Source organism: Malania oleifera, chromosome 8 (genome assembly GCF_029873635.1).
Source record: "Malania oleifera isolate guangnan ecotype guangnan chromosome 8, ASM2987363v1, whole genome shotgun sequence".
NCBI classification, from domain to species: domain Eukaryota; kingdom Viridiplantae; phylum Streptophyta; class Magnoliopsida; order Santalales; family Ximeniaceae; genus Malania; species Malania oleifera.
Window position 1 is genome coordinate 63366288 of NC_080424.1, and position 27955 is coordinate 63394242.

Sequence of the window (27955 nt, forward strand, 5' to 3'; positions counted from 1 at the left end):
CATAAGCCAATTGAGGAGCTTTCCTATTTTCCATCACCTGCCACCCACCGACTCCAAATTTAGAAGTTGCCAATAACCTCCACAAATTGTATATTTCCTGCATAAAATTAGGATGGGGAATATGTAGTAGATAGGTAGGTTAGTCAGGGAACTTTTTGACCAGGTTAACCTAGACAGCAACTGGCCTTCCAACCAGCCCTCCTCTTGAATTTTTGTCTTATCAAATCCCGTATCCTTTTTATCTTTAGATTTAGATCCTACTTTCAGATCAAGGCAAGATCCTGCACTGTTGCCCAGTATTTCTACAGACCTTTGACAACTAAAGCCTTCCCCCACTGAAATTATTGTGCTTTTGTTCAAATTCAGATTCAGATGTGATACTGCTTCAGAAGACAAAGTTGTGTCAGATTCAACATATGATCCCATACTGCGTCACTCAAAATTATTGCGTCATCTGTCAACAGCAATTCGGAAGCCTTTATTTTTTCATTTTTTGGACATGCCACTCTGGAACCCTGGAAAGTATCATGCTTTTCTGCCTTAAAGATCCAAAAACTCTTAAGCAAGGACAGAAATCTGGTGTAAAATTCTCAGGGCTCCAAAAGAATATCATAAAGTAGTTTTTAAGATTCTGTATGGACTCCCTCAAAAGCTGTCTTATTTCGTACCCTCCAAAATAGAGAGTGGTGTCACTGGTGACAAAATCCACTCTCCTAGTACTTTGCTTATGATTTCTCATCTTCTGCAACTGAGCTGCCAGACTAGACACTACAATAGTTCCCTTTCCTGGCAGCATCGAAGCAGCAAATGATTAGCCAGCCCTTTCACCATCTTTTCCTTTCATAAGCAGCTCAGTTAATGATAACTTCTTCTTCTTTATTGATTGGTTCTCCTCTTTAAGTGAGGCTTCTCAGACCACTTCTTAGGCAAAGAATGCAACCATTTGAGGGTCTCCTGTTTTTTTTGTAGACCTCAAAGGAAACAAGGAACCTGGTATTTCAAAGACAGTTTCCCTTGCAAAACAATTAGAATCGATTGACCAAAGCATGAAGGGAGTTCGTGTTCCAGATGAAGCTCGGAAACTCAGAGGCGGTAGGGTTTCATTCAGGAAGGAGGTTGCAAAGAGAATTGGGTGGGTTGTATGCTCCTTATTTTGGACCTGGCCAAAGTAACTGAAAAAAGAGGGTCATTTTTTTGACTAAATTGGACTAATTATTTGAACAGTTCCAATGTTTAGGAAAGTTTGACTGGGGCTCTACTTTGGATCCAAAGGTAGGCTCTCCTCATTTAGGCTTCTGGCAGATGGGTCACAGTGGAAATCAGGCCCATCCTTGGGAAATGGTGACCCAAGCACTTCCTTGTTGGGTCCCAATAATGGGCAGGCTCAAACTTCTGCTCCTAGATCTCAGAAGATGAGTTTATGGAATGAGGACGTTCTATCCTCTGCTTATGGAGTCCTTACCGAGTCTCCAAATCTCCTAAATATGAGTCGAAATGACCTAGTATCAGAGCAAGTTCAGAATGTTAGCAGATTAGTTCCAAAACAAGATTGTGGTGTTAAAAATGTTTTTCAAGCCTCGAAGAGGGACTGGAAGGTGGCATGGAAAAGAGTGAAAAAGAAGAAGCTGGTTTGGGGGAGGGGGGGAATCTGATGTTCCTTTGTTTTAATTCCGATAGCTTTAAGGATAACAAGGTTTATGCTTGTCAAAAGGCAGCTTGTATGGGTGCTTAGATGAGGAAGGTATTTGAAAATAAGAGAGAAATTCTGGTGAGTTAGTAGCAAAATTATTTAGGAGAAATTCGAAAGGAGAGTTTAGAATTGTGGAAGACTCATGATAAGAATAAGACTGTTAGATGCATAATATCAATTAGTTGGGAATTTGTGTCAATTCTCTTATTTTCCTGCTGTTTCCTTGCATAATTTTTTATAGTAATGGATGATTACTTTCTGCTGAGAATTCCCAAATATCTCATATTTATTGTTGTGCATGGGTTATACAAAACCATTTCTTTTTCTGTTTTTCTTTGAAAGTCTAGTTTGACTATTTGAACTGTTTTTTCTCACCAAGGGGGAAAAAATGAAAACTTAGTTCAGAATTATTTGTGCAGGGCTCCCCTGAAGAATTTATAAACAAAAATCGTGAGGCCCTTGAAAGTGAATATGTTAGCTCAAATCTCCATCATTGGATTGATTTAGTGTTTGGTTACAAGCAGCGCGGAAAACCAGCTGTGGAGGTATACTCCGTGAAAATGCTTTCAGTCTATGCAAAATCTATTTTGTGAAACACTTGATAACATTTATGATCTGTTTAAAATTATCTTGGATTACAGGCGGCAAACATTTTTTATTATTTGACTTATGAAGGTGCTGTGGATCTGGACACCATGGAGGATGAACTCCAAAGATCAGCCATTGAAGACCAGATTGCAAATTTTGGCCAGACACCAATCCAGATCTTTCGCAAGAAACACCCTAGAAGAGGGCCTCCGATTCCTATTGCTCACCCATTGCACTTTGCTCCTGGTTCTATTAATTTGACTTCTGCCATTTCTAGTACAACTTTTCCTCCATCAGCTGTCTTATATGTTGGTATAGTGGACTCGAATATTGTCATTGTGAACCAGGGGCTCACCATGTCAGTGAAGATGTGGTTGACAACACAACTGCAGTCTGGTGGAAATTTTACATTCTCTGGCTCACAGGTTAGATTGTTGATTTTATACTACAATATTAGGTTGTCAATATAATTATATAAGAATGCCATTTCATTAAATATAATTTGTCAAACTTTTGCAGGACCCTTTTTTCGGAATTGGTTCTGATATTCTTTCTCCTCGTAAAATTGGGAGTCCATTGGCAGAAAATATTGAACTTGGAACTCCATGCTTTGCAACAATGCAGACAGCATCTGAAAATTTTTTGATCTCATGTGGCAATTGGGAAAATAGTTTTCAGGTTATATCCCTAAATGATGGAAGAATTGTGCAGAGCATTCGACAGCACAAAGATGTGGTTAGCTGTGTTGCAGGTACCTTCTTTATTAATGCAGAAAATGCTAGGCATAAAGTCAGCTTGAGAAAGTAAGCTAACCCACTCAAGTGTAGCAATTTGGTCATGCTATATTAAAATATGATGAATCTTATCATGGAACCCGAAACTGAACACTTTCATTGAATACACTAGAAATCTGTTCTTATTTCCCCTTTTATTATTATTATTATTATTATTATTATTATTATTATTATTATTATTATTATATATATATTTGTCCTTTTGTGTATATGTTTAGCATGACTTTCCATGACCCTTAAACTAAAATATTTTCTTCATTAGTGCTCAATGGCATCAAGTTTGTATCTTGAAATGCCATTGCCATCCTACCTTGGTGGAAAAGGCATCAAGAGGGTTGACACGGGCTTGGGCATTAACTGTTGGCTTCACAAAATAAATGTGAAGTTATATACTATAAGAATAGAGATGAACTTTTTAAGTACGATTAATAAGAACATCTGCGGCATACGATTTGCTTGACATCTATATTCAGAAATAATTATTCTTAAATGCAGAGAGGATTTTAAATTTTGATTTTGAATTAAATAAAGAGGCCCCAAAAATTTGGAAAATATCGATGGGGATTTCAATATTGATCTTGATATCAATTTCAATTTGAACATATGATGGAAATTAGTTGTAAAACATGAAATTTATTTTTAACTTTATAAACTGTTAGTAGAGAGATATAATGCATGATTTAGTACTTTATTGTAAATAAAATGCATAAATGGCACAGTATGTCATGCATAAGATGCAATAACTATAAAAGCATGTATTAAATCTTCTCAATTTATATAGATGCAATTCATGAAGAAAATATAGTAATTATATCACGTGTTGATGAATAAACACCCCCCCCCCTTCGCCTCTCTCAAAATCCTTGGTTTCTTTTTGAGTTGTATTTGACCATGGATACTGTTCACCACGAGAGAAGATGGATCTCATCATACTATCCTGATCAAAAGAAGTCCTTCGATCTGTGACCAGAGAAACCTGGGGAGGGTGGATTGGTTTTGTTGCTTGAAAGGAACCCTCTTCAAAATCAATAGGTCAGGGTTTCTTTGCAGCAGCACATCAGATCGCCAATAATTTGTCTTTTGTGTTTGATCAATTGGGGAATTTTTCCTGCAAAATAAGATATGGGAAGGTGGGTTATTGGATGGTGGTTAGGTTATGAGAAATGTTAAGTACTTGGAGCTAGGGTTGGAATCAGAAATGCTTTTATTTTCATCCCAGGTGGTGTCCATGACGAAGAATGCAGAGTTTTGCGAGAGAATTTTGTTTGTTGGTTCTGAAATGGAAGGAAGATGGTTGTGCAGTGAATGGAAATTTTGTGTTAGGGCAGCAAACAACATCGTCCTCGAAGGAAGTCGTTTCACCAGAAGTTTATCATATCTTTGCCAAATGTTTGAGGATATGCAGCAGAAGACTATTGGAGATGACATGAGGCAATTGGAATGCCAACATGCAGAGGACTGCAATCGATCTACAACAGTGGTAGCTAAATTTTCACAAGAGACATTCAAGGGGTTGAGAATGGATGGCCTGGGCCTGGGTCTCTCAGCATTCTGTAAGATCTGGGCCATTTGTTGGGTAATTTAGCCTCTTCAGGTATAGGCCTGAAATGGGCCCTACTTTCAGCCCAGTTGGGGGGCAATGAGGTCCTTTATGCCATACTAAAATGAAGTTAATGGGCCTCCATTTCAGGTACAAATTTTTTATTCATGTTTTCTGCTGACTAAATTGGGGTTAATGGGCCTTCTTTGAAGCAGGTGTAATTTCCGCAATTTTAAACTTGGAGTTAGAGTTGGAGTCAGAAATGATTTTATTTTCATCCCAGGTGGTGTACACAATGAAAGGTGGCAGAGTTTTGGGCGAGAATTTCGTTTGTTGGTTCTGGAATGGAAGGAACACGATTGTGCAGTGAATGGAAATTTTGTGGCAGGGCAGCAAACAACATAGTCTTGTAAGGAAGTTGTTTCACCAGGAATTTGTCATCTCTTCACAAAATGTTTGAGAATATGCAGCAGAAGACTATATTGGAGATGACGTGAGGCAATTGGAACACCAACATACAAGAGGACTGCAAATCAACCTATAACAGCGGCAGCTAGGTTTTCACAAGAGACAATCCAGGGGTTGAAGTGGGATGGTCTGGGCCTTTGTCTCTCAGTATTGTGTTAGATCTGCGCCATTTGTTGAGTAATCTGGCCTCTTCATGTGTAGGCCTGGAATGGGCTCTATTTTCAGCCCAGTTGGAAGGCAATGAGGTCTTTTCTGCCATATTATAATTGGAGTTAATGGGCCTCCATTTGAGGCACCAATTTTATATTTATGTTTTCACGTTACTCAGCCAAATTTAAACTCGAGGAAGGGCTTTTCAAACTCATTTATCTCCCTCTGAAGCAGGTGCATTTTCCATCTCAGTTTGTACAAGATGTGCCCACAAATAGTTAAGCCCAGTGTTCACACAAAAACCTTCGGTAAGTTTATGGACTCAGTCACTTGTCCATCAAGCTAACCCAAGTTCTAACTCCTGGCCTGCAACGTGGGGGGGGTTCTGTTTTACAGGTGGATCAGGCAGCTACTTCCTTTTCACAAGGAAAATATAACGTTTCTGTAAGTCTTGAAGGGAAGTATGCAGTAAAAGCCAGATTTGTCTCGAACAATTCAAGGAGTTTGGAAGAGGGTTCTGTATTTTTAATGGGGAAGAGAAAATTTGCAGAGGAGATGGTGTGCCTTCAACAGTGGCTGATGAAAGAGGGAGTTTTACAAAAACCATAAAGCTTGTGTGGGTGAGACACAGGGGAGATATTTGAAAGAAAATCTAGTGGTAAGGAAACTGCCTCTATAAGTTTACGGGCCAAAAGGTCTATGCTTGTCAGAAGGCGGTCCAGATGGGTGTTGAAGTGAGAAGAAGTTTGAAAAGAAGCAAGATAATTCTGTTGGGTTGCCCAAAAATTTTCGAGTAGAGATACAAGAGGGAATTCATGTATAGTAGAAGAGCTAAATGTTCAGAAAGGTGATAAAGTGAGAGGATTAGCAAAAGCAAGGACTCTACTGTCATTATCTCAGGCGTCCCTCAATTTCTTCTTCTCCTTGCTTTCGCTAACCTTCTCACTTTATCGCCTTTCTTTGATTTGATAGGGTTTGGTTTTGGTTGAGATTTGAGAACAATATGGATGTGTTTCTGTTTCATCTGATCTACTTGGGGATTTATTGTATATGTCGCCACCAAAAATGGAAGGATTGGAGGGGTTTAATATTTCTAGAATGATGAAATAGATGAGAAGCAAAAAAAAATGGAAAGGAAAAGTGAGATGATGGAATTTTGCCCACCCCTATGGAGGACATTTCTAGTAGATAAATGCAAGGAAGATATTGCTCTCTCCCAAAGGAAATATATTACTAATCTATTGGAATAGTCCGAGCTCCAAGGAGTCATGCCAGTGGTTACTCCTATAGATCTGATAAGATCCTAGGGTTTTATCGTAGAGAAATTGGGAAAAGCAAAAGAAAGGAAAATAGAAAGAGAAAATATTGTTGATTACTTCAAGAGGATCTACCTCCAAATCAGCCAAAGGCTATGAATTGTGATTGCTTCAATGAAAAAGCCCATAAGGTACATATATAGAGATTAGGGAGCCCTACTCCTAGTAGGAATGTACAGTATCCCAATCCAAGTCCTTAATGGACTGAATCCTAATTGATCAGGAATCCTAACACATTAAATAAAAATCCCAACATTTAAATAAAATCCTAGCATTAAATAGAATTCCAATTGATTTGGAAATCATAACATATTAATTAGAAATTGCAATTGATTTGGGAATCCTAACATTCCTTACCTCCTTCAAATCAGCCTTGTCCTCAAGGCCGAGTATTAATAAACTCTGGGAATATCTCCACTTTGTAACTGCATGCACAATGGCGACCATCTCTTTGTTATAAATAGACATGCCATTGTGGGATGGAGAAAGATCCTTACTAGTAAAAGCAATGGGGCGTCTGTCTTGCATATTAAAACTACACCAATGCCAACTCCTGATGCATCAGACTCAATGATGGACACCTTGTTAAAATCTTGCAAGGCAAGAAGAACTTGTAATAGCCATCGTGAGTTCTAAAAGTAGTCTTCTAATCGCCATCCTCGTGTATGCAAATCTGGTGATAGCCTAATCTCCACTTGAGTTTGGTGAACTGTTGGGCACCTCCCAACTCATCTAGCAATAGAGAAATGTGGTGATCACTTGTTCGCTGAGGTGGCAATATTGGTGTCTCCGCAAATAGGTTAGAAAATTCTGAAATAAAAGATTCTAGCCCTTCATCCTAGCCAAATTTAAGTCACTCTTGGGCTGACCACAGCGAACTTCATAACTAGTTCAGAAAAATGCCAAGCTATTTCACCTAAAGTCAACCATTCAATACCCAAAACCACTTCATAGTCTTCTAGTGGCAGCAAAAAAATCAACCCATGATTTTGCATAGTTAGTTTAACCTTTAGACACTTGCTCTGGCATGTCAGGGTCCTTCTATCTACAACCTTCACATCAAACTTTTTATATTGCTCCATAGGATAGGCTATTCGCTTAGCATTTTTAGTGTCCATAAAACTATTAGTGCTACCCCTAGCAATTAAAATAGTAATAGGTTAAGCCACTGATTCTCATGGTTTGAGGATTAGCATACCCAGCTAAAGCATGAACTAAATAAGTGATAGATTCATCATTATCATCAAAGTCCATAGCTTATTGATCTAAATAAGGGGAGTCATCCTTAACCTCTTTTGGCTCGTCCACAAGTTCAAGCATCAAAAGTCGTCCCTTTTTGCAACGGTGCCCTTTATGCCACTTCTCATCACAATACCAGCACAAACCCGTTGTCCGCTCTTTAAGTTCCTCCTGAGTCAATCTTTTGGCAGGAGGATTGTAAAGAATAGGTGGTGTGATAGCGTTGCTGACATTCTTCTTGCTAATGGTATTGCTAGAGCAATGTCGTTCTTCTCCCAATTTTTCTTCTAACCGTGCAAAGGAAATTGCAGCAGTCATAGTCCATGGTCAACGCACTTTGACCTCATGATGAATGTCTGGTAGGAGACCTTCAATAAAAGTACTTGCAAGTTGGCTTTCATTCTAAACTCTAGTCCTGTTTGACAGCCGCTCAAATTGTGTCTAATACTCCAATACAATGCGATTTAATGCTATTTTTGCGTATCTTGGCAAGCTCTCCATCAATATTCTCATATCCAGTGAGCCCAACTCGAACAAGTAGTCCAGAAACAAATTCTGGCCATGAAGGTATTTCATAACAAGCTTCAGTCCAGTTATACCATTGAATAGCATCGCCATCCAAGCTAATAGAAGCAATCTCAACTTTTGATGTTTCTAGAGTGCGGTGAAAGTGCGAGTATTTTTCAATCCTAGAAACCCAACTGGTAGGGTCATCACTATCCCACCGAGGAAATTCCATCTTCACTCGAGTAGGACCATGACCATGCTCTCCTTGGTAACCTCTTTCGTGCATGTACGACTGCTCCCTACAATTAGCTAGCATAGAGACATTATCTTCTCTCTCCTTATAGGAAGATGTAATAAGTAGTTTAGAGAGCATTGCGTGTATCCCTTTAAACTGAGGCTTCAAATTGAGAAACATTGGGAGATACAGAAGGTTGGTTAGCAAGGGTTATTTATCTAACTGTGACTCACGTGAAAACCTAGAGTTGTCCAAATCCTTTGAAACAAGAACACTAGGAAGCAGTATGATTTTGAAATTTCTCATGTAAAATAGAGGAAAGGATTAACAATTGAAATTTCTCATGAAAACAAAGGATTTCTAATGTTTGAAATTTCTCCTAAGGATTGAACATTTGTTAGATGAAAATTTCTCTTGGAAATCTAGGAAAGGATTAATGTTTGAGAAGTCTGGCCATTATGATATGTTGGTTACTCTAATGATGATTGGGCTAGTGATTACACAAAGGGTCTTTTTCTGGTGTATGCTGGAGGGAATTTGCTTGCTTGGAAGAATAAGAAGCAAGATGGTGTGACAAGTTCAAGTGCAAATGCAGAATAGAAAGCTATGGGCATACAGCATGTGAAATATTAGGGTCAAGTCCCTCATATAGGGTTTTGTAATGACAAACCAATGGAAGATATTTTGTGATAACCAAGCTGTCATACACATTGCTTCTGTTCTTGTGTTTCGTGAATAGACTAAACATATAGAATAGATTTGTCAATTTGTTAGAGATGTAGCGATGAACAAACAAATTGTCAACTGTTTATCAAGGGATCAATCGGGATATATCTAAGCTTATAATAACATATTTGTTCTTTAATGAGTTAAAGCAATAAGAGTAGTTGTTGGCTTTGTATATATTTTATAGTGTGGATGACCAAAATAAAAAATTATGAGGCTGAAAAAGAAAAACAATGACTTAAAATGAAATATATGCATGCAAATATTATTAGATAGGAGGTATAATATGACTCAATATAGAATATGGGTAAGGCTTTGAATGGATAAAAACAATTTAAAACCCAAAACTTAAACTCAGGCCTTTATTTTATGAGATGACTTGTAATATAATTGGCAGGTGAAATTGGTTTGAAGGGGGGCCATTATGTGCGTATTGTAAGATATTCTTAAATCAGTCTTTATGCTACAACTTGAAGTAAATATAAAGAATTAAAAATTTAATGTAGGATTTCAAAATTTTTATTGAATGTATAAATTCCATATTTGGCCAAAGTTAGCATGATCACCTACACACACACACACACACACACACACAAAATGCATGTATATCTTCAAACAGATTTAACATTTTGTAATGAACCCACTCTTTCCTAGCCTTAAAAATTGGCAGGTTATTCAATAAATAACTTCCCGAAAGGCATAATATTGATTTTTATTTTATATATATATTATTGGTGGAACTGGAGGGGAGTGTTGGTGGTGCCTAGGACTCCCTGGTCCCGCTACTGAATATAGTTGAATACTTGCCAAATTCTCAACATTCTTTGTTAACGCATAATTGTAAAAAATGCTTTACTGAATCTTGTGCATGTGTATCTTTGTTATATTTTGATATTGCAATCCTCTGATACATTCTCCTGCAGAATCTTTGATGTTAATCATTTGCTTCCTAGTTCCTTTACGTCTCATTAATAATTAATAATTCTGCAGTTACTTCTGATGGAAGCATTCTTGCTACTGGAAGTTATGACACAACAGTCATGGTGTGGGAGGTTTCTCATATGAGAGTCTCAGAGAAGAAAATACGGAATTCACAAACAGAGATGCCCCGAAAAGACTATGTCATTGTTGAAACACCCTTCCGTATTCTTTGTGGGCATGATGATATAATTACATGCTTATATGTTAGCATGGAGCTTGATATAGTTATCAGTGGGTCAAAAGATGGAACTTGTGTTTTCCATACCCTGCGTGAGGGTAGGTATGTAAGGTCCCTTCAGCATCCATCTGGTAGCGCATTGTCAAAGCTTGTTGCATCTCAGCATGGGCGGATTGTGTTTTATGCTGATGGTGACCTCAGCCTGCACCTGTATTCAATTAATGGAAAACACATTGCCACTTCTGAATCTAACGGGCGCCTGAACTGTGTTGAACTAAGCAGCTGTGGTGAATACTTGGTTTGTGCAGGTGATCAAGGGCAGATAATTGTGCGGTCTATGAACTCACTTGAGGTTGTGAAAAGGTACAATGGAGTTGGAAAGATAATAACATCTCTACAGGTGACCCCTGAAGAATGCTTCTTAGCAGGAACCAAGGATGGAAACCTTCTTGTGTATTCTATAGAAAATCTACAACTTCGGAAGGCTAGCCTTCCTCGAAATGTAAAGCATAAGGCTTCTGCAACCGGATAGATCTTTGCTTTAGGACTGCAGTTAGGGAGTGTACATTATTAGCACTGACCAGTGATGTCCATCTGAGGTAAGCTACTGTCTTATTTTTTTCACATGTTTTTATTTCATTGAAGATCTGTCTTCTACATTTACCTCTGCTTCATTTGCTTGCTGGAAACTTGAATTAAAACATGTCCACATTTACTTTGGGCTTCGTTTGGTTTCTGAGAAACTTGAATAAATGAAAGGAAAAGGAACATTGAAACTCAGTTACCTGTTTCAGTTTCTGAGAAAAGAAATGATGGCATGAGTTAAGTGGTGTATAACCATTGATTGAATTATATTTAGTTTTGTATTTTCATAAAAATTAGACATAAAACTTCAGATGACTTAAGCTTTTCCTTTCCTCTGTTTCACAGTAATGAAACAAATGGTTAATATTTCTTCATCCCCCATTAGTTAAAACACAATATTTTTTCTTGAAATCTCTTTCTTTAAGCATTTATTTTGCTTTTTGCTTTTTGCTTTTGTCTATGCATATCAAAAGCAGTTCGGAGTACATTATATAGTTCATAGGTCATTATTATTGTTTTATCCAGTGAAAAATGAGGTGTCGGTTTTCTTAACAAGTCTGCTTAAAGCCATGACATTTAGATTTGCTGGTTTGAGCGTATTATACATGTTTTTCAGCGCAGCATTTATATTAGTTTGGGACTGTTTAATAGCTTCTGAAATACAAAGGGTTTGGCATTTAGATTGTTGGTAGCAGGATTTGCCAATAGATAAGCTCTACTCATGACAATTACTTTTTTTCATGAAATATCTTACTAAAACAAAGATAATCAAGTTCAATAAGCATTAATCCTTAGAAATTATTATTTTTAGGACATTGCTTTTCCTTGCACCCACCTTACAGCGTCCCCCAAAAGGTGGGTGATGCCTGCTTTATCAAGCAATTGCATCAAATGTGATGTCCTTCGAAGACTAATTAAAACCACTGTTGAAGAAAATTGGAATAGTGCAGCTCTTCTAGTTTCTTTGAAGAACAATGTATTTAGTGCAAGTGGAGAATAAAAAAGTATGATTTTTGCATGCACGATTCCTTTATTACCCTAATCAATTGTTGAATTTGCCTTGTTTTCCCCCCTCCCGCAGGATAATTACTGGACATGCTGTCATGCCCTTTTTGGAGGATAGTCAGAGCCATAGGACCCTTTGTCCATCCAGGTTCATGTTCTGCACATGCAGATTCCAAAACACAGGACCCCCACCATCGAGGCATCCAATTTTATTGCACCACATGCATATTTTGAATAATTTGCCTGATGCCTATTTTTCTGCAAAAATCATGCTGATGGGTCCGATCTTGCGTATACAAATTTGATCATCTCCTCGCCATCTTTGAAGAGGTGCTGTAGCAGCATTCGTGTCTTAACTCATTCATGTACATTATTTCCTTTCGACTGTAAATTGGAAATGTTGTGTAATAGCAATAGTGGTCTTTTAGCGCATATTCTTTCCATATAGCCAGTGTTAGCCCCCATATAAATTTGTATAGATATAAACACTGCCTCTCCGAAAGTAAATAAAAAAAAAAATCATTTTTGGTCAAGAGATTTGTTCAAAGAACATAATTTCTGAGGCACAAACCTCGAAATTTTTTTTCTTTTATTTAGCCTTTACTCAATAATCTTCTCAATTGTGCTTCCAGTTTCTGGCGTAAGGCATCAGATTGCATTTCCTTGTCCAAGTGACATCATAGGGTGATTCAGGTGCTCAGTTTGCTTCAAGCGTAAAGTGTGTCATGTTAATGCTGGTACAGTAGTGCTATTGCTCTTTAAATATTTTTGTAGCTAATCTACTTCTATTGAGCAATAATTTCACCGCTGGCTGTTTCAGTGCAATTTATCAGATGCTCCATGAATGTGGTCTTCCTGCCTTATTAATTATTATGGCTGAAGGGGAAGTTCAGTTCAAATGGATTGATTTTATGCAGTGATTGTGCCAGATGGTTTTAACTTTGTTTTGCCGGGAAAAATTAAAAATATGTGCTTGGGCTATGTGCTTCTGTACAAATAAAACAGCACTACGGAAGTTTGTGAAAGATCAAACTGCCTATGAACCAAATAGTTCACTAGACCTGCACTCATCAATCTTGGTTTGGCATTTACAGTTCATTTGATTCGTAGAATAACAACTACTCCTTGGAATAAGATCTTAAAACTTTTTACCTCTCCTAAGATTTGATAAACAAAATTTTTTTGAAATTTCAAAAATCTCAAAAAATTGTTCCTGAGGTTTTAAGAATTTTAGATATCTCTCCTAAAGTTTGTCAAGGTAGAGACATATTTTACTGATAGACAAAATTTTTGAAGAAGTTTGTGTATTTTAACAAATCTAAGGCGAGATTCGTCATTTTTTAAACTTTTGAATATTAAGAAAGGTCTTTATCTTTTTTAACTTTTACCCTTTTTTGAATGTAGGTAATAGTTATTTTTATAGTATTGGAAACAAATGTAAGTTTGAAAATAGTTTTCTATTTTCCTTATTTTGAACTAATAAAAATTGATATATTTATATAATTTTTTTGTATAGGAGTAATGTTTCATAAGCCTCTCGATACTATGGGACTTTCTAAAATGGGGAATACGAGGGATCCATGATCTCACAATAAACCATGGAGTGCTCATCCCCAACAGCCCACCATCTTATATGGAGGCCATATTGCCCCCTTTATTGGTTAATTAGATTATTACATGTTGAATTTTTGTTTAATTTATGATTGTTGAGAATTTAATTAGGTATAATTCTCGTAGGTCCTTGCGTTGAACATATATTTTCTTTAAGGCATGTCAATATATAGTAATTATCTTCTTAAAATGCTCATCAGAATTCTCATAATTAATCAAATAATAACGTTGGTATCATATATAGACATTTACAAGAATTATATAAAACAAACCAAACAAATGATATTTTAAATGAGACTCCAAGGCCATAATATGAAGATATATATATATATATATATATATATATATATATATATATATATATATACAAAAAATATTATGTTGTGTATACTCATCGAAAATATTTTTATTTTCATTTTAATTTTTCAAATAATTATAAAAATATAACCTTATTTTTAGTTTTTCAAATTCAAAAAGAAAAGTTGAGGATATCGTTTTTCTTTTTTCTAGACCCTTTTAGTTGTAGAAAATAGTTTTTATTTTTTATTTTCAAGATGGTTACAAAAGAATCCAACTTTTTTTTTTTTTTGTTTTGCAACAATTATATTAAAAATTTGGAAAACATAAAAGGTTTTGGCATTATTAATTTGTGAACTATTTTTTTTTATTTCTGATTTTTTTTCAAATAATTATAAAAGCAACACCTTATTTTTTTAATTTTCTAAATTTGTATTAAAATTTTGAAAAATACCCTTTTATTGTTTTCTAGATTTTTCTTTGTTGCGCAAAACACATCCAGGGCAACTAAGGTTTTTTTTATTATTAATAAGGATCCAAATTTATGTGAGTGTGGACTATAGTCACTCAAATAATAATAATAATAATAATGATAAAAGACACCCACTTTCTCTAAAATTTGGTAAAAATAAAATACCAGATTTCAAAAATGTTTCAAAAATGTTATAAAAATGTCAGAAAGTTTACAAAAATGATACAATCCTCTTAAATCTTTTTCGCAAAGTATAATGGAGTATAATGGGAGGTTTGTGTCTTTTTAGCAATTCTCAAGGGATATCTTTAAAATTCATACTTAAAAAGAAGTCCCTAAAATTTTTAAATCTCAGGAGAGGTTAGTGTCTTTTGTCCTACTAATAATAATAACAATAATAATATGTAATTGGTTTAGAGCAACAAAATTTTTAGTAGGGTCTAAGTTCAAATAAATAGGATTCAGAGGACTAATTCAAATAAATAAGATTAGATTCCTAGCTATCTAGCAATACTCATAATTTTTTTTATTATGAGTCATAATTTTTTTTCATTTAAGCCTTAAATTATTGGATGAATAATTACTTAATCACTTATTGGGAAAAAGATTTTCAATCATATATAAGTTGATTATATTCCAAAACATGAAAACCTGTTATGAACAATTATAAAGTATTTTTTTGTCAAACTAAATGTAATGAAAAATTGACCCTTATTTATTTATTCTACAATATAATAATTCATTATTATGAATGAACAAGCATAAAATTTTAAAGAATTACTTTGTTCATGGGACGCAAACGGCTCAGCTACCACTAACAGTATATCTTAGATCCGCCACTTTGTAAATGATAGGAAGGATATGCTTTGATCCTAAGACCCATGCGCTCCATTCCTATCTCATAGCTAATCACAAACCCATTTAAGCCTGGCTTGTTTCGGAGAAAGTCTTGGGCTGCGAAGTTAAATAGGTCTTGTTTGGGAGAAAGTCTTGGGCTGCAAAGTTAAATAGGTCTTCTTCTTCTTCTTCCCTTTGATTTCTATTTATGGATTTATAGTTTTGTTCTCACTCATTTTACTTTATTTTTACACTTCTATTACTTTTTTTATATGAGTTAGTGTACTCCAAATAAAATTTTCTTAAATATAAGAAATCGTGGTGCTACTACAACTTCTATTCTCTATTCTTCTCTAATATCAATTTGATCTAGTTTTTTATTTTTACAATTACTCCTTAAAAAGGCATACCTTAATTTTCTAGAATTTTTCTCATTTTTTGGGATGTTTTATATTAATAAAGACATAAAATGATAATAGCAACACACTCATACGCACACATACATAAATACATACACCATATACTCATAAATACATAAACGTTTTTTTGGCTATAGTTTTTCAACAAATGTGGGCTTCTCACTTCTTCAATAAAGGAGGGCTGCAGGAATCAATAATGGTAGGCTGCAGATATCAACGAATTTGGGTTGCAGAAGGAAAAATTCAACTAAAATAGGCAGGGCTCTCTACTATAAATAGAGATGCCTACAAGGAGTTTCGATCATCCCAGGCATCAAAGAAATTCAAAGAAAATTAAGAGTATTTAGTATACTAGTGAAGTAGCCTATTTGTGAGAGACATTATCCACAAATTGAAGAATACAGTGTTTATTTTTATTTATATTTTTATTTTTAGTGGTATCCATCTTAGGGTGAAGTTTTGTAACACCATTATCATCATAGTGGAAGTTTGAAGTGGACTACGGTCCTGTGGTTTTTCCTTTTACGGGTTTTCCATATAAAAATTCTCGGTGTCATTTTATCTACTCTATTTATTTTATCCCATTTAATTTTATCTATTCTGGGCTTGGAAAATTTATCATTTCTAATATTTTTCCCAACAAAGTGGTATCAAAGCGAGGTTCCCAGTTTCTAAAAATTAAATGGAGAGGAGAGCACCGACAACATGATCAGATTGACTGCATTTAATTATGCAATTTGGAGGCCAAAGATGGAGGATCTTTTATATATTAAAGATATGTGGAAGCCCATCGTAACACAGATCCAAAAATCGGCGACTGTGACGGATGATAAAGATGGTGACAAATCGTCAATGTCGGTCGTCACTGATGCCAGTAGCAAACATCCATCATCTACAGATAGTGATTGGGTGGTGCTAAATCGAAAGTGTGCCGCTCAAATCCGCCAATGGATTAACAAGAGCATTTTCCAAAATTTTGCCAACGAACACGATGCTTACGTTCTTTGGCAATGAAAAGTAAGATGTACGCCCAAAAGGGGGGTGAATTGGGTTTTAAAAATTTCTATACAAACTCTTTTATAAGTTCCTTTATTTAATTTTGAATCCCAACTATCTTTATTTTCAGCTGTCACACACAAACACAATGATCAAGAATCCTTTGAACTTTAACCAACAATTATTCCAAGTTCAATATTAAAGACCGGCTTAGTTAAATTCTCAGATTTTCTCTAATATTCAAACTCAAAATCAATGAATAAATATGAGATCAAGACTTATTTTTAGATTTGACAAATAACTAAGTTTCAGCTTTAATATTTAGTTTCAAGCTCAAAATCTTTTCACAAAATTAATCTCAGCTTTACAATAATATTTCTTGAAATATATCTTGAAGAACAAATATTGCAATCAGCTCATAACAATTCAGCTTTTCTTTTCAAATTATAACATAATTGAATTTCTCAAGATTTATGTTAGTTGAGCAATAAAAACAATTCAAATTTCAGAGCTGTGTCAAAAACTCAATCAACAAATTAATTTCTAGCAATTAAGTAAGCATTCACTCAATTTATATATGCAGAAAATTAAAGATAGTAGGGTAAGAAGAGTTACGGTCTACAACATTCGGTCCAAGACCTACGTCCTTACCCCAAGCAAACCGTTGTGAGGATTTCCCTTTCCAACTTTTTTTATTAGGCCAAAGTTACAACCTATCTAATGAGAATCCCCTCTCATTAGTCCAACGATCCAATCCCTTGAACCATTAACAAATATCTCTAGCAAGAATCCCCTCTTGCTAGTCCAACTATTCAATAACCTAAACCATCAAAAATCAACAAGAAACGATTTGGTGTACAATGACACTTTCAAAAGAGATGATTAGTACAATTGAATGCAAAATAAATATACTTCAATTAAATATCAATATACAAAGAATCGAAGCTCATAAATTTATCACCGGGTTCTTTATTAGATTTGAATTTGTCAGTAATTGAGCAATGAACTGTGCGATCTGATCAACAAAAACTTCAACAAGAACTTCAACAGAGTATTTGCAATAATGTTTTGAAGATTATGAACAATATAGCTTGATTGCTAATTGTAATTGTTGGTGTATGAAATTTTTAGGTTTTCCATGTATTTATAAATGGAAAAAGCTTCTATTTCGTGTTCCTTAAGTTTCTTTGAGTATTTCCCAAGTTATTAAAAAATTTGGGTCCAAACAATCAAATTTGGAAACTTTTCTTCTCTATTTAAATTTGACTGTTACGAAGTTCAGTTGACTGGACTATTGGGGTTAGTCACCTAATCTTTTAAAATCTAGCGAAATTTCAAAGTCAGCTAAAATGGGCAACAAACGGCGAAGGATCGAAAAGAGAGAGAGTGTGTGGGCACAGGTTCTAGAGAGAGAGGGAGAGATATTTTGATTTATTAACCTTGAAGCAATTGAAAATCTATTTATAGACCCCTTGACCTAATCAAATTCGTCAACGAAATGACACCTTCGTCGATGAGCCACACAAGGTCGTTCGTCAACGAAGGAATGACCTCGTTGACGAACCCTAAGCATGATATTTTATGGACCTTATGGATCTCTTCGTTGATGAAGCTCTGAATTTTGGTGATGAATCTCAAAAGGGCCTTCGTCGATAAGAACATGGAGTTCATCGACGAAGCCAACTAAAAATCCCCTTTTTCCTTTCTCATTTAATTTCCTTATTTTCCTGATTCAGGTTTTTACAATCTCTCCTCCTTATAAAAATTTTGTCCTCGAAATTTGCTGGCTGTTTTTTATCACATTTTATAAACCATCACTGCTCTTACTCTAGGAAGAGCCTGCGACCACCCACATAGTAGCCCCGTCCCAAGTTTATTACTTGCCCTCACTTATGACGGAGGAATACCGTGGTTACGCATAATGTCTTGAGAGATTACAATATCCAAACACAACTCTCCCAAAGACCAAACATACTCTAAACCATAAATAAACTTACTTTAATTATAATACATACATACCACTTACTTACCATTCTGCTTACCTATTTAACTATGAGTGTCTCTGAAAAGATGAGGATACTTTTGACGTATCTCTGACTCTATCTCCCATGAAACCGTCTCTACGGTGTGATTACGCCACAGTACCTTCACTAACGAAATTCTCTTCGTACGTAACTCCTACTCTCTATAGTCTAGGATCGAAACTAGTATCTCCTCATATGCTAATGTGTCCCCGAGCTCCAATGACTCATAACTCATCACATGTGAAGGATCTGGAACATACCGCCTAAGCATGGATAAGTGGAACACATTGTGAATCCTAGACAATGCAGTTGGTAATGCTATCCTGTATGCCACTAAACCGACTCTCTCCAGAATCTCGAACGATCCGACGTACCTAGGGCTCAACTTACCCTTCCTACCAAACCTCATCACCCCTTTCATCGGAGCAATCCTAAAAAATATAGTATCACCCACCTCGAACTCTAACTCTCGTCGGCGTGTATCTACGTAACTCTTTCTACCGACTCTGAGCTGCTTTAATCTGTTCCTTGATGAGCTTGACCTTCTCTGAAGCTTGCTGGACCAGCTCTGGCCCCAAAATTTTCCGCTCACCAACCTCATCTTAAAACAATAGATATCGACACCTTCGAACATACAGTGCGTCATATGGTGCTATCCTAATACCAGCCTGGTAACTGTTGTTGTAGGCGAACTCAACCAATGGTAGATGTCTAATCCAATTGCCCCCAAAAATCCAGTACACATGCCGTCAACATTTCTAAAATTTGGATAGTCCTCTCTAACTGACCATCGGTCTATGGGTGGAACACAGTACTGAACATAAGTTGAGATTTCAACGCTCCTTGAAGACACTTCAATAATCAGGAAGTAAACTGTGGATCTCTATCTAAAACAATAGACACCGACACTTTATGCAACCTGACTATCTCCTGAACATATAGCTCTGCTAGTTTATCCATGGTATATGTAATGCCCCCACCCGACACATGGGCCTAGGGTGCTACTTTAATGACGTCTGAATACCTGATACCATCATATCATACACGATATGTAGCGAAATAAATAAAACAATCACAACATACTATTACCAGAGTTTAAACCAACATATATATATATATATATATATATCAAGGTTCTGTCCATACACATATTACATCTCAATCTAATAAGTCCACAAACTCGGTCCACGTAACCATAAATGCAAGCCCGAAGGCATACTTCAATAACTACTCACATCTGAGTCCTTGAAGACACTCACAAAAAGTAACTAAACTAGTCTCCACCCCCTAGATCCCGCTAAACTCAATCTCTAGGATTCCTTGAAAAGATATATTGTACAACGGGGTAAGACACCTCTTAGTAAGGAAGATTAAGTTAATGACAGTGTGTGGCAGCATGCTTTTCAGTGTATACTAGAATCATACTTCTCTCTTTTATTGAACATAGTATGTCTACTCATTTCTTATTTTGCATAACATATATCAATACTAGGAAAACAATTACATCATTACATAAATATGTAGATGTTGACTCTACGAGTCCAATCTGGTTTTGATAATGACAAATCACTTGGTATTTAATCTATGCATTGAGTTTGTGAACAAGACCTATATTAAGCATGCACAGAAGGATAACGAGTTATGGAAGTCACAAAGTAAAGCTAACAAATCTTGGCTAGATCCATGGAACTCAAAGAGTACAAGAATCAAGATGCAAGCGGCAAAGTTCAAGAACATCTTTGAAATGGGTATTTAGAACTCATGTACTTACATTTTCATATGATTTAATTTGAGGCTCAACATAACCTAGAATGATTTTAGGATTCATGCATTTCATGTATATCATTAGGGGACTTTCATGAACTTAGAAATACTTTTAAAATCATGGAAAATATGTTGTATAAAAAGCCAAGAAAGAAAGTAAAATAGATTTTTAAATTAAAAAAAAAAAAGAAAATTAAGAAAAAGGGGACTTCAGTAGCCTAAACTCACCCTCAGTAACCTGAAGAATTTCTTCAAGAGCCTGAAGATTAAGTTCGGTAGCCTAAAGATTAAGTTCGATAGCCTGAAGAATTAATGGGAAAACACAACAAGAAGGCTAAGGTACTTTGGTTGCCTGAAATGTAACTTCGGTTGCCTAAAGTGTAACTTCAATCGCCTGAAGTCACTTTAGGAGCCTGAACTTCAACATTAGTAGCCTGAAGTCGTGGGAAAGCTTAAAAATCAATTTTTTATTAATAGAACTCGAGAGCTTTTTCTTGGTCCAACGGTTGAGATCAATCCTAAGGGTAAAACACTATAAATACTAAATATCTAAACCCTAGAACCAAGCTAAGACACACAAGAAAGAGAAGAACACATCTTATTGAAAGAATATTGAGAAACTTGCTCTTATTACTATACGATTGCCTACACTTCAACTTCTACTCATAAAACTTGGGCAAATCAACTCAGAATCTCGAAGGGAACTCGTTTACTCATCTTGTTTTTCATTCTAGTATTGAGGTTTGATCATTCAAGTTATTATTTCCAAGATCTTCTCATCTCATTACTTGTTATTGAATATCATTAGAGAAATTGATCTTGAATGTGCATATACATATAAATATTTCTTTCAAGATCATTACTTGAGAAAGGTTTTAGCTCATGGTTGAATAGTGTTTGATTCAAGAGTATATCTATTTTTCAAAGAACTTCTCATTCCAAATCTATTGTTGAAATAAGTCCGGTGATTGATAGTGAGTATATTTTCACATAGATTATTTGGATAATCTCACTACTTGATTAAGTTTTTTTTTCATTGGTTAAAAGATTTGATTCTAGTGTGTGGTTGTTAAAGGATCTATATTTTAGATATATTAACGCTTGATTAAATATCCTTGGTTTTTATAAATAAACATTTTATTGAGGGATAGTTTTTTGAACAATAATATATTAAGTTTGTGAGTGTTGAACATCATTATCTATATATATATATATATATATATATATATATATATATATATATACATACTTGCATATAACAAAGATTGTGTTGAGATTGAATATTTGAAAAGAACCTTTTTTATTGTAATTGATATAATCTTCAAAGCTTTTTGATAAGTTCACAAAAGATATATTTGTGCATTTTTACCAAGTGAACTAGAACCCTAAAATTCTCCAAAGTGCTTAAAAATATATTTATTTGGGAGATTTCATAAAAAGAGTATTGTGTGTTGAAGCATAATCATTCATAAAACGATTGTATCGTTTCCATACATTCTGAGCTTCAAGTTATATCATATGTTAATGTATTAGGAATTTAAATTGTACTCACCAGCTTTTGTTAGAAGAAACATTGAGTGTTTGCAGATTTGAGCCTAAATTTTAAACATGGTTCGGGTTGTGAACCGGGTGTGAGGAGGAAGTTGTACCTCTTGTAAACAGCGGATTAGGAGGAAGTTGCACTTCTTGTAAACAGCGGAGTAGGAGGGAGTTGTACCTCTTGTAAGCAGCGGATTGTAAGGGAAGCTCCGTCCCAATTTAAAGAGCAGAGATTATAGTGGAATCCTTGAGTGGGTTGCTTAAGGTGAGGACATAGGTCGGGTTGGCTGAACCTCGTAAAATCTTGGTTGCATTCTCTCTTCCCTTATCCTTTTTATTTTCCGCATCGTATTTCAATTTCTTGTTTACTTGTGTATGTTGAATAACTTTACACGTATTTAATTGGGTAAAAGGGAATTCATTGATTTAGTAATTCAAATCAACATCAAATTCCAGCCATTAATTAGTTAAACATAGAAATAGGGATTGATTGGTAAATAAGTTTCAAATAATTTTTTAAAATACCCAATTCACCCCCCCCCCCTCTTGGGATTACACCTTAATCAACAATAGATATGCATAAAAGATACACCCAATAACTACTCGCCATGTATAAACCCCCGTGGTCAAGGTTGTGCGGCTGGAAGGCTTGACAAAAACCTGGGGGATCAACCCAAGCCAAGCCAACTCCCTGCTATACATGTCAGCAGGCTTCCGCAAGCTCGCTTACGGGTTCAATTGCATCTAGGTCAATGGGTTAGGACTACCCAACACTACACGCTCGTAAATGTGGGCGCATGCGGTCAACTGGTGAAACTCTCTCTAACAACGGCATCATGCTCACAACACTGGGTTCACAAGTTTCCTAAAGCATATCGTGCAATTTAAGTAAATAGAACTGTATTTTAAAACTCATTTCATAAAACCCAACCACTAGCCTTTTAACCTCACTTGGGCCTCTGCCCTCTCAGAAAGTACAATTTCGAGCCTTGACACCTCTATTACAACTCGGCCATTTAATACAAACTCCAACCTCAAGATAAACTCTGTTATTTATAAAATCCGGCCTCGGTCATTTAATACAAAATCGACCTCAGCCCTCTCATAAGTTCCTGCATTTCTAAAAAAAAAAATCCTATATTTTCGCAAACAGTTTAGTATTACACAAACATCTCATCTCTGGTGTTTCCATAACTCACAAAATAACATTCACCTGCCACACAATTTTCTATATTAAAAACATAGCCCATAGGCAACCATAAAAACATTGTATAAATGGTTTGTAGAAACAAACTGATCTTTCCACCTTTCACTTCTACTCAAAATATCATATAGTATATCCTAGGCTCAAAAACGAGTCTTTTGAATGGTTGGTTTAGAAATCTCAACTGAAAACATAACATACTCACCCCACAAATATTTCTATCAATTCAAAAATGATACAAAACTGCATTAAACATAATCCCCTTACCTAATTTCGAAACCGAAATGCTTGGAAACCAAATCCCAACCTTTATCACCAAACTTAAAATCTAATTCGCTAGAATTGTATATCCTAGCTCCTTGATCCTCGCAGTAACTTTCGATCATCGAAATGGGCGATGAACGGCGAAGAACTGTAAAGAGAGATAGTGAACTCGCCGGTGAGAGAGAGAGAGAGAGAGAGAGAGAGAGAGTTTTGGGTTTCTTAACCCTTAAAGCAATGAAAAATGATATTTATAGGCCTTTTGACTCGGTGAGACTCTTCGATGAATTGGTCCCTCGTTGACGAGACGTAGAAGATTGTTCGTCGCAGAACCTCCTCCCTCGTCGACCAACCCAAGCCTGATATTTTTCATGTCGGTCGAGATCTCTTCGTTGATGAGACTCTGAATCTCGGTGATGAAGCATGGAAAGGCATTCATTGACGAGAACGTTAGCTTCATCGATGAAGCCTGCAAAAATCCCCTTTTTATATTTTTCTTATTTTTATAAGTTCAGGTCTCTGCAATCTCCCCTCTTTATAAGAATTTCATCCTCGAAATTTTCTAACTGATACCAAACGTACTTTAACTTACAACTCAACTCTACATAAAAGTTGGCAGCCACCCACATAGTGGCTCCAGCCCAAGTTTATTACATACCCTCACTTATGGCGGAGGAATACCGTGGATACAACATAAAGTCTCATTACATCACACTCTTATACTAACCTCTCTCTCAATTACATGAAAATAACTAATAATCACACAACCTACCTTGCCTGTCTCGAGTTAACCCTCTCCGAAAAGTTGTGGGTACTTTTGGCGTATCTTAGTCTCTAACTCCCAAGAAACCTCCTCTACTGCGTGGTTCCGCCACAGTACTTTCATTAAAGGTATCTCCTTAGTACGCAACTGTTGTACCTTCTGGTCCAAAATCTAAACCAATACCTCCTCATATGATAATGCATCTCCGACCTCCAAAGGTTCATAACTAAGCATGTGCGACGGGTCTGGTATGTACTTCCTTAGCACGGATACGTGAAACACGTCATGAACTCTAGATAGTGCTGGAGGCAACGCTACCCGGTAAGCAACTGGACCTATGCTCTCTAGGATCTCAAATGGCCCGATGCATCAAGGGCTTAACTTCCCTTTCTTCCCAAACCTCATCACCCATTTCATCGGGGCAATCTTCAGGAATATCTTATCCCCGATGTCAAATTCTCACTCTCGTTGGCGAGTATCCGCATAACTCTTCTGCCGACTTTGAGCTGCCCTAACCCTTTCTTTGATAAGCTCGACCTTTGCGGAGGCCTGCTGGATCAGTTCTGATCCCAAAACTTGCCGCTCTCCTACCTCATCCAAGTATAATGGAGATCAACACTAGCGAACATACAATGCCTCATATGGTGCCATCTCTATATTGACATGGTAGCTATTATTATATGCAAACTCCATGAGTGGTAGAAACCGAATCCAACTGTCCCCAAAGTCTAGCACACACACCCGCAGCATATCTTCTAAGGTCTAAATGGTCCTCTTTGATTGTCCATCCGTCTGCGGGTGAAACGAGGTGCTAAAGGTGAGCTGCGATCCCAAGGCATCCTGCAAACCACCCTTCTAGAACCGAGAGGTAAATCATGGGCCTTGATCTGAAACTATAGAAACAGAGATGTCATGAAACCGCACTATCTCCTGCACATATAACTCTGTCAATATGTTCATAGAATAGTTGACTCTAATAGGAATGAAGTGTGTAGTCTTCGTTGCCAATCGACTATAACCAAGATGGCATTCTGCCCATGCAATGCTATAGGTAATCCCGATACAAAATCCATCGAGATGTGCTCCCATTTCCATTTGGGAATGTCAAGTGGTTGTAGTGGTCTTACTAGCCTCTGGTGTTTTTCCTTAACCTGCTGACATGTCAAGCATTGCTCCAAAAATCTAGAAATTTCCCTCTTCATGTTACTCCACCAGAATGATGCACGCAAGTATTTATACATCTTCGTACTTCCTGGATGAACAATATAGAGAGAGCGATGAGCCTCCTCTAGAATGACCTGTTTAATATTGGCATAATTAGGTACACAAATTTGGGTATGGAATCTCAACATCCCATCTGCAGCGACATTGAAATCCGGCTTCAACCCATTCTGCACTCCTTCCATAACCTCTACCAACTCCGTGTCTTCCTTCTGAGCTGTCTTGATTTTCTCTCACAAGGTTGGCTGAACAACTAAACTAGCGATGAATGTCTATGGATTTTCATCACTATCTCTACTCCCAACCTCTCCAGATCCATCATGACCTGATGTTGTAGGACAACTTTTGAAACCAACGCACTTACTGACTTTCGGCTCAAAGCATCAGCCACCACATTAGCTTTTCCTGGGTGGTAACTAATGGTGCAGTTATAGTCTTTAATCAACTCGAGCCATCTATTTTTCCTTATATTCAGCTTCTTCTAGGTGAAGCAGTATTTAAGGCTCGTATGGTCAGTAAAGATCTCGCACTTCTCACCGTAAAGGTAGTGCCGCAAGATCTTTAGTGCAAACACCACTGCTGCCAATTCTAAATCATGCGTAGGGTAGTTCTTCTCGTACTCCTTGAGTTGGCGAGAAGCATAAGCAATAACTTTACCCTGCTGCATCAAAACACACCTGAGTCCTTTCTAAGATGCGTCACTATAAATCGCATAACTACCATTCCCTAATGGAATGGTCAACATTGGAGCCATGACCAGATGTTGCTTCAACTCCTGAAAGCTCTACTCACAATCATTGGTCCAGTCAAACCTACTATTATTTTTCGTAAGTTATGTCAATGGACCTGACAGCCTAGAAAAGCCCTCAATAAAACGGCGGTAGTACCCTACTAGACCTAAGAAACTTCTGATCTCATAGACGTTCTTTGGTCTCGCCCAATTTACTACTACCTCTACTTTGCCTGGGTCTACTGATACTCCTTCTTTAGACACTACATGTCCCAAAAATGCAACCTGCTCAAGCCAGAATTCACATTTCCTGAATTTAGCAAACAACTTCTTCTCTCTATGTACCTGAAGTACTAGCCTCAAATGAGTCTCATGCTCTACAGGACTCCTTGAATAGATCAGGATGTCATCTATATATACTACCACAAACCGATCCAAGTACTTATGGAATACCTGGTTCATCAGGTCCATGAATGATGTAAGCGCATTCGTCAAACTGAATGGCATAACCAAAAATTTATAATGGTCATACCGGGTTTGAAAGGTCGTCTTTGATACATCATTTGACTTCACCTTCAGTTGGTGATACCCGGATCACAGATCAATCTTAGAGAAAACCTGAGTTCCCTTCAGTTGGTCAAACATGTCATCAATACGTGATAATGAGTATTCGTTCTTTATAGTTACCTTGTTTATCTCTCTGTAGTCGATGCACATCCTCATCGACCCATCCTTCTTCTTCATGAACAACGCTGGCGCTCCCCAAGGTGATACACTCGGTCTAATGAAGTCATTATCTTAGAGTTCTTGCAGTTGCTCCTTGAACTCCTTTAGCTATGCTGGAGCCATTCTATATGGCGCATTGGAGATTGGTGTCATCCCTGGTGCTAACTCAATAGAGAACTCCACTTCCCGATCTAGAGGCAACCTTAGTAAGTCCTCGGGAAAGACATCGAGAAAGTCCCGTATCACTGGAATATCGGCCAAATTTAGTCCTTCCTTTGGTACTGCTTTCACACACGCCAGATACACCTGGCAGCCATCTAGAAGTAACTTCCTTGCCTACACCACTGAGAGGATCTATGGTGCAGAGAGAGTACACGACCCTACAAATTTGAACTCTTCCTCCCCCAAAGGTCTAAACACTACCTCCTTTCAGCATGCTATGCTCACATAGATGAATGCTAACCAATCCATCCCTAAGATAATATCGAATCCCTGCATCTCCATAACGATGAGAATGGTAGACAACTTCCTCCCTTGAATTTCTATCGCATGGTCTTTAACCACCTTACTGCACACAATGACCGACCCCGTCGGTGTAGCCATTCCTAACTCGCCCTTAGACATATGATAACACGACGCACATACTTCCCAAGTCCAGTCCTTCAACCTAGAACCAAAACCATCAATGGATTTATCATGGCTTTTCTGAAATCATCATTCTAGGAAAAGCACAGAAGAACGTAAACAGAATCCCGTTTCCAAGCCTCTAGACTAAAACCAGACCTATCTCACCCTTTATCATTCTTAAGTCATCTCAACCTATACTCTGGTAATTAACACTGACCGTCAAAGTCTGTAGAACCTAGAAAACCTAGGCTCTAATACCACTTGTAACGCCCCGACCCGACACGTGGTGTAACGACCTACTATTTAAATGGTTTTTTTTTTTTTTAATACTATGACATTTAACATGCTCTAATATCAAACTGGATTAAACTCAATCATCAACCTAAGCAGCAAGAAACAGAAATCAAATAAATATAACCATACGTAGTTATATACAATACCAGAGTGCTAAAGTGTTTCCCA

The 27955-nt window shown here is 36.7% G+C and overlaps 1 protein-coding gene across 3 annotated transcripts in view; it reads left to right on the forward strand.

Moving 5' to 3' along the window:
* LOC131162391 (BEACH domain-containing protein B) overlaps positions 1-12535 on the forward strand; it is a 147477-nt gene extending 134942 nt beyond the window's left edge. For all 3 annotated transcript variants that reach the window (XM_058118827.1, XM_058118828.1, XM_058118829.1), the window contains 5 exons: positions 2110-2235; positions 2332-2703; positions 2798-3029; positions 10244-11011; positions 12079-12535. In XM_058118827.1, coding sequence (XP_057974810.1) covers positions 2110-2235; positions 2332-2703; positions 2798-3029; positions 10244-10944 — 1431 coding nt within the window. In that variant the 3' untranslated portion in view covers positions 10945-11011; positions 12079-12535. The remainder of the gene's footprint in view (positions 1-2109; positions 2236-2331; positions 2704-2797; positions 3030-10243; positions 11012-12078) is intronic.
* Positions 12536-27955: the final 15420 nt, after the last annotated feature.